Raw genomic sequence first — 7,500 nt, 5'->3', positions numbered from 1 at the left:
TGGCATCCCTTCGATTGGATTAATAGGGAGTAATATTTAATGCAATATCATATTTGTTCTAGAAGTTTGGCATAAAGCACTCATTCTAAGTCAACGGACTATAAAAAAAAAAGAAATCTATTTTATTATACTTGAAAAATATATGAATGTGTATGTATTTACTCAAGTTGTATGAAATTGATCAAGGTATAAAAAAAGTTGGAGAAAAGTACATGAGAGTTATAGATACGCATTATAGCATTATATTCAAGCAAAAATAAAAAGGTTAAGACGTCGAAGCTTAGTGCCCTTTGTGGCCTGAGAGAACATCCTTTGAAACCTTTATACTTTGTCAAGAGTGTTATGATGTTTTCCTCCTATCTGTTCCTCTTCCTCTATCCTCTCCCTCTTCTTCTCCCTCTCCCTCTTTCTCTCTGTCTCTCTTTTTTTTCTTGTCCCCCCCCTTTCCTAAATAGAAATGAGTACTTCGGGTGTGTAAAACTCTGGAGATTAGCTTTCGATTTCAAGCTATTTCCACTTGTGAACGAATTACGAATTGCGGTAATTACGTTATAAGAGTTCGGTGTGGGGGGGGGTAAACAAATCAGAGGACTTTCTTCTTCTTTTTCTTCTTCTTCTTCTTCTTCTCCTTCTTCTTCTTTTTCTTCGCCTCTTTCTTGTTCGTCTTCTTCGTTGTCTTCTTGTTTGCTTTCTCCTCCTCCTCCTCCTCCTTTCTTTTTTCGCCTATTCTTCCTCTTCTTCTTTTTCTACTACTACTACTACTACTACTACTATTACTACTACTACTACTACTCATCTTACTTTTTCTTCAATTTCTTTTTCGTATTTGATTTTTCTAGTATTTCTTTTTAATTTTTATTTACTTTTCTGTTTTTTTTTCTTTCATGTTTTTTGTTGTATTTTCCTTAATTTCTTTGTCTTTTTTATCTTTTTCTACTTATTTTTATTTTTCTTGCATTTAGTCTTCTTCTTCTTCTTCTTCTTCTTCTTCTTCTTGACCCGCTAACGCCACTTTGTCATGCCCTGTTCTCAAAACGTTTCAAAATGTCGCCCGCCATAGACAATTGACAAATAATTTGTCGTCCGCTTTACAAACGCGCTGCGGGCGACAGCGGGGGTTAAAGTCCAGCAACGCAAGGCGTACTTTTATTCAACATTCGCTCGAACCTGGCTAACACCGCACGCCCAACCGTATCGCCCCTCGCAACAGCACAACAAATAAAAAAAAACACGAAAAGAATGGGACCTCCAATGCTCGATTGGCCTCCTTTCCTTCTAGCCAGTTCTAAGATTCTCAAGTCTCAAGTCGCATCAATTGCCTATCGACTGTGATTTATTCATGTTTACTGGCCTGGATGAAAGTTGTATTTCCCCAGACGATCACCAATTACCGCTTCATCTCGATTAGATTAGTCATCAGGTCCTCGGATTCATATGAAAAGTGGCGTTAATATGCCCTATCGACAAATATATGTACTGAAGAACGTATATATATATATATCTGTATATACACACACACATATATATATATATATATATATATATATATATATATATATATTGACTTTATTACATATGTACATATACATAAATACGTATATATATATATATATACATATATATTTATCAATATATATAAATATAAATATATACGTTGACTTTATTACACACACACGCACACACACACACATATATATATGTATGTATGTATGTATGTATATATATATGTATATATATATATATATTGTTTTAACAAAAACCAAGACTTAAAAGAGTGGGTTGATAGCAACAAATAGTGTATTTCATATATATATATATATATATATATATATATATATATATATATATATATATAGAGAGAGAGAGAGAGAGAGAGAGAGAGAGAGAGAGAAATATATATATATATATATATATATTTCATGAAAATATATGTTAGAAGATACTGAAATTTGAGATATGAATCATTATATGTCCTTATAACTGTATATATATATATATATGTGTGTGTGTGTGTGTGTGTGTATGTGTGTGCGTGAGTGTGTGTGTACTAGCAGGCCGCCTGGCGTTGCCCGATCGTAAGATCCGCTTAAATATGCTATTTTTATTCATGCAGATTACATATTTATTATTATAGAGACAATTCTCTTTATATTGTTATATTGAACCTAATATATAGTAGTGTGATCAAAACTAATATATATATATATATTCCTGTAGATGTATGCGTGTATATGTATATATCGATATAGATAGATAGATATAAGCTTTATATATATGTGTGTGTGTGTGTGTGTGTGTGTGTGTGTGTGTGTGTGTGTGTGTGTGTGTAAATTTACTTGCCGTCCCTTTCTTAAAAGATAAATCTAGATTTAGTTAAAACTAAATTAAATTAATCAGCTTCATATATTTCTAAATAGAATACAATCCTATTACTATTTTCTATTAAAAATGTTAGAGCTAATTATTAAAGCAGAATTATAATAATGTAATAACAATATAACATGTAAATGTTAAACGGTGATTCTTCTTTAAATGAATAGTATAATTAGAAATTGTGCAGGGATAAATGTATATAAGCATCAGTTTTCAGTGTTAAAAGCTACTACCTTGTGTTACGTTTGAACGAAGAAACCGACAGAAATACAACTTTATTATATATCTGTTTACTCCCTTTAGCTTTTTCCCTGGTGAGGTAATTCCGCAAGGGATTTTTGAATCATACTTGCCTAAATGGGATTTTTGAATCATACTTGCCTAAATGGGATTTTTGAATCATAGCTTCCATCCAAAGTTGACGAGCCCCACCATGCACGAAGTGACTGGTTTTAAGGCGCCAGTAAACCGCCTTTGTCCCTTTCTCCCAGTTAGTATAAATAGTTTCGCTGAGCTTAGTAGCTAAACTACATGAGAAGACCAGAAGCTGAACTGAGTCGTCCGAGGCATTTTGAGACACACACCATGAGGGTATATTTTAAGGAAGCAAGAAACAGCGCAATCTCAACAACTAAACGAGACCCAGAGCGGACAAATCTTGTGACATCACTCGCTGGACTCTTTTGGACTCGTTTGAAAAGAAAATGTACACTTATCCCCACTAGCACCCTCGGTTGTGACAACCTTCAAAACCTTCTATTAGGTACAAATGGGTTAGTGGCCTTAATGACAGATCTAACGAAGTTGAAGGGTTTATGAACATTAAACAATGATATGTTAGGTTCATGGTATGGGCTGTTCGTCTGCGTGTGTAGGTGTGTCAGTATATCTTTGCATACATCTGTTTCTTACAAGTACACGGGTAAAACAATAAAATACATCTATAAATCAATAACGACTTACGATTTATTGAAACCAACTGTTTAAAAGCATTATGCAAATTAGGCATTCCATGTAATCTGCCAACGCCCCTTTCTTTGTATTGCGTGTGAAAAATGCCTATTAAAAAGCCAATTCATTTATATCCTAAACGGTTGCTTATGTGTATACAAAGATTTGAAAATCAATAACATTGTGTAATCATTTATTTAAAACCACTTTCGAATTATGCGAATTACACCACCGATTTTATTTGGTAAACTTGATGCTTTTTTTTCTATAACCGATACACATTATCTATCTATATACCTATGAAGTTGAGTTGAGGGGGTTGTTTTTTGTTTTGTTTTTTTTTTTTTTTTTGCTTGCTCTGACATTTATATTAAAAGCCTACTTTTTCTACTTAAAAATTATTCATGTTTATGGTTTCTTATTTGACGATTCATTTCATTTCCCTAATTCTTTTTATTATAATGTCTACATCGTGTATACTTGCGTAGAATTTAAGATGAAAAAATTATAGCACGCGGACACACACACACACTATATATATATATATATATATATATATATATATATATATATATATATATATATGACCTTGGCTCTCTGTGTACGAAATGTCTCTACCAAACTCCTCTCTGAATATTTAGTCTACAGATTTGAAACTTGATATATAGGATATTTGGACCTCGGAAACACTTTCGATTTGGTTATATATATAAATATATATATATATATATATATATATATATATAGTACGTTATAAAAATATATATGGCAATTAAGCCACACAGAATATTTCCCGTTTCATTTTCGAGAGAAATCGTAAGGCGTATGCCTGCATAAACCTGATGATTTCTCTCGAGAATGAAACGCGAAAATGTTCTGTTCAGCTTAATTGCCTTATATATTTTTATAAATTAGTATCCAGCTCTACCTATATATTGAGCACTAGTTAAGTAAATGCTAAAAATTTACGCATAAAATATTTTCGTATTTTAATTTATGTGATTAAATGAAGTAGTCATATATATATATATATATATATATATATATATATATATATATATATATATATATATATATATATATCCGAGCAATCAGATGAGTTAAATCACGGATTAATTAATCTTGTGGTTTGCAGTCTAAAAAAATATTGTGGAGGCGAAAATATTTTTCTAAGACAGTCCCAGCCAAATAATATAACTCAATATATAAGATATAGCAAAATATGTTTTTTTTATATTTTTAACTCTAATTTTCATTATATGTGTTAAATAGCAAAATTAATGGTTATTCATAATGATTAGTTTGCTAAATACTCTAAAGATATCAGCCATGCATTGAAAATCCATGGATTAAGGAAATAACTTTAAATTTTCTGTATTTCTTGGCTTCAAAAAAAATTTTATTTTTGTCTAAAAATTCTATATTTTACTTCAAAGAATTTAACTATAAATCCTACAATATATATATATATATATATATATATATATATATATATATATATATATATATATATATATATATATATAGTGTATTATAGCATGATGTTTTCATTCAGACAAATATTGTTAAATAGCACGGAATGTTCTTGCTAAGCTTTCTTTGTATTTTTTTAATTTTTCTAATTGGACCTCTTGTTTCTCGGTTGAATCTGTGTAAGAAAGTTCCATAGTCGTCTTGCTCCATTTTTTTTTTGTTGTTTTTTGCAAGTACTTTCCACTAAGTTTTCAACAAAGTCAACCGTTGAAAATTCCGGCGGAAGTACAGGCAAAGAAAGAAAAAAATGAATGGACCAAGACGACTATGGAACTTTCTTACACAGATTCAACCTAGAAACAAGAAAAGACAATTAGAAAAATTGAAAAACTACAAAGAAAGCTTATTAAGCAAGAACACTCCGTGCTATTTAACAATACTTGTCTGAATATATATATATATATATATATATATATATATATATATATATATATATATATATATACGGTGCTTTTAAATGTAAAAATATTGATCGATTATATTTTTCGTGCTTGTTTCAGGAGAGAAGCCCTACAAATGCACCCACTGCGGCAAAGCGTTTAGCCAGTCGTCCAATCTGATTACTCACTGTCGGAAACATTCGGGCTTCAAGCCATTCGCCTGCCAACGTTGCAGCAAGTCGTTCCAACGTAAAGTGGATCTCCGCCGACACATGGAGAGCCACCACGCGGTCACCATGTTACAGAACGGCTCGGACAACGAGCACCTCCTGCAGCAGCATCACCATCACCATCATCGCCACCCGCAACAGCTGCAACAACATCAGCACCAGCATCATCATCAACCAGAACAGGAGAATCTCCAGCACGAACTCCAACATCAGGCCACGCAGCAGGGCAGCCCGTTTTCCTCTCAACGGCACCTGGGTAGTGATGTCAGGGTTTCGCCATCATTGGTCAAGCCGATGTCCGTGGCGACCGTCATGCACCATCCACAGCCGCTTATAAAGAACCATCTAATAACGAGCGCTGTGCATATTTAGCGCTACTATGATCTCTGAAGAATGAAAGAATATCACAGCGAAATAAAATTTTATGGACTGATTATCTTACTACGACACCGGCAAGAAAACAACTATTGGATACTAGAATTGGTTTCTTTAGTCGTATCTGAAATAGTGTGGAAGTTGACATATATGCAGATGTATCTATATGAGTTGGAGGGACAATTGCGTATACGCGTGTCCGGCGTGCAGCGGAAAATTCAAAATGGCGACTTGCTATAGATTGCAAGTTTATTGTTTTATGGGCGTTCGCTAACTACTGTGATGCAATATCATGATACAGCAACAAAAACATAAATAACGCATAAATATTAACAAAATAATTTTGTAATTACAAAAACTAACTGAAATATTAAAACAAATAAAAATGACAGTTCTAAATATTCTAATAAACAAATTTACGTGGTCATTTTGATTGTTTGCAAAAGCGCAAGTTTTTTTTATCAATTCTGAAACCAAGATGGCTGCTAAATTTTCACAGAAAATAAAATCCCTGCGTACGTCAGCTGCTACGCCCTTGCATGGTGTTGTGGAAATATATAAAGTGAAATCCAGTTTTTAATTATCTTCTATGTAGAAGATATTCGTGGTTAATTTTGCCATTTGAGGAGTTTTCATAAGGAAAATAATATTTAATAACTTAAAAAAACGAAGACTGCAAATTAATTACAAAATATTTGCGTACAAAATAAAAATTTAAAAAAAGTTTAATTAACGAACAAAAAATACTGCTGCCGCAGTTTTTTCAAAAGACACAAAAAATGACAGGCTTTTTTTTTCTGAAAATTATTTATTAAAAACAAATCCATTTTGCGTGAGAAAGTATTTGGGCGCGAAAGATTGTTTCGGATAATCAGAATAATATTAAGGCATTTCTTTATATAAGTGTCGCTAAAATTGGATAGTTATTAATGAACTAAAAAAAACTCGTACATTTTCAACGTATGCTAGGTGTTAAAAGACGACTCACTCATAAAAAAATTTATATATGAATTCTGCTCTCGTAAGAAAGAGACATATACTCATCAGCATTCCAGAACATTCTTTTGTGCATTCTAGCCATTTTGATATCGACGAACGTCATATCAACGTTTCTAAGTCTTCCTGTTTTAAAGATCTGCTCGTGTTTGTTTTTCTTTCTCTTTTCTTTTGTAAGATAAAAAGGGGGATTTGATTTAGCATCACTAAATCGTTATTGTGAGTATTATTTATTTGGCTTCCGGTTTATCACTTCTACTTCCTGTTTATCATTAAATAAGATTTGCTGACTTGGGACAAATATACAGATCGCTATTTTCCTACAGAATCGTGGTTTCTTTAATTATTTTATTAAATAATAAGTAACCACTTGCCAAGGATAAAGTCATTCGAGGATAAGAGTTAATAAAAACGATAAATTGTCAGTTAAATGACGAAAGATATTATAAGAGGATTGAAAATAAAAGAGTCAACGAACAAAATTTGATTACTTATTAAGGCGATATATGACAAGTATATACAGGCATTGGATGTAAAAATTACCTTTTGGTTGGTCGACAAATAGGAAGTTCTTGCTGTGAATGTTTTACAAGAAAGAACCACAGATTAAAGCTCAGGCGAGTACCTTCCCTGGGAATAATGATAAAGTAGACTATTATTAA

The 7,500-nt window shown here is 32.2% G+C and overlaps 1 protein-coding gene across 1 annotated transcript in view; it reads left to right on the top strand.

Moving 5' to 3' along the window:
- Positions 1-7,500, top strand: part of LOC145291964 (uncharacterized) — a 231,902-nt gene that overhangs the window by 224,012 nt on the left and 390 nt on the right. Inside the window, exon 4 of the mRNA XM_080137901.1 lies at positions 5,358-7,500. This exon is cut by the window's right edge and continues 390 nt beyond it. Within this exon, the coding sequence (XP_079994027.1) occupies positions 5,358-5,839 (482 nt within the window). The 3' untranslated portion in view covers positions 5,840-7,500. The remainder of the gene's footprint in view (positions 1-5,357) is intronic.

The sequence above is a fragment of the Euprymna scolopes genome, chromosome 13 (genome assembly GCF_053919585.1).
Source record: "Euprymna scolopes isolate OS-2025 chromosome 13, ASM5391958v1, whole genome shotgun sequence".
Taxonomy (NCBI): Eukaryota; Metazoa; Mollusca; class Cephalopoda; order Sepiida; family Sepiolidae; genus Euprymna; species Euprymna scolopes.
The sequence above is the reverse complement of the archived record's forward strand: the minus strand, read 5'-3'. Positions and strand labels throughout refer to the sequence as shown.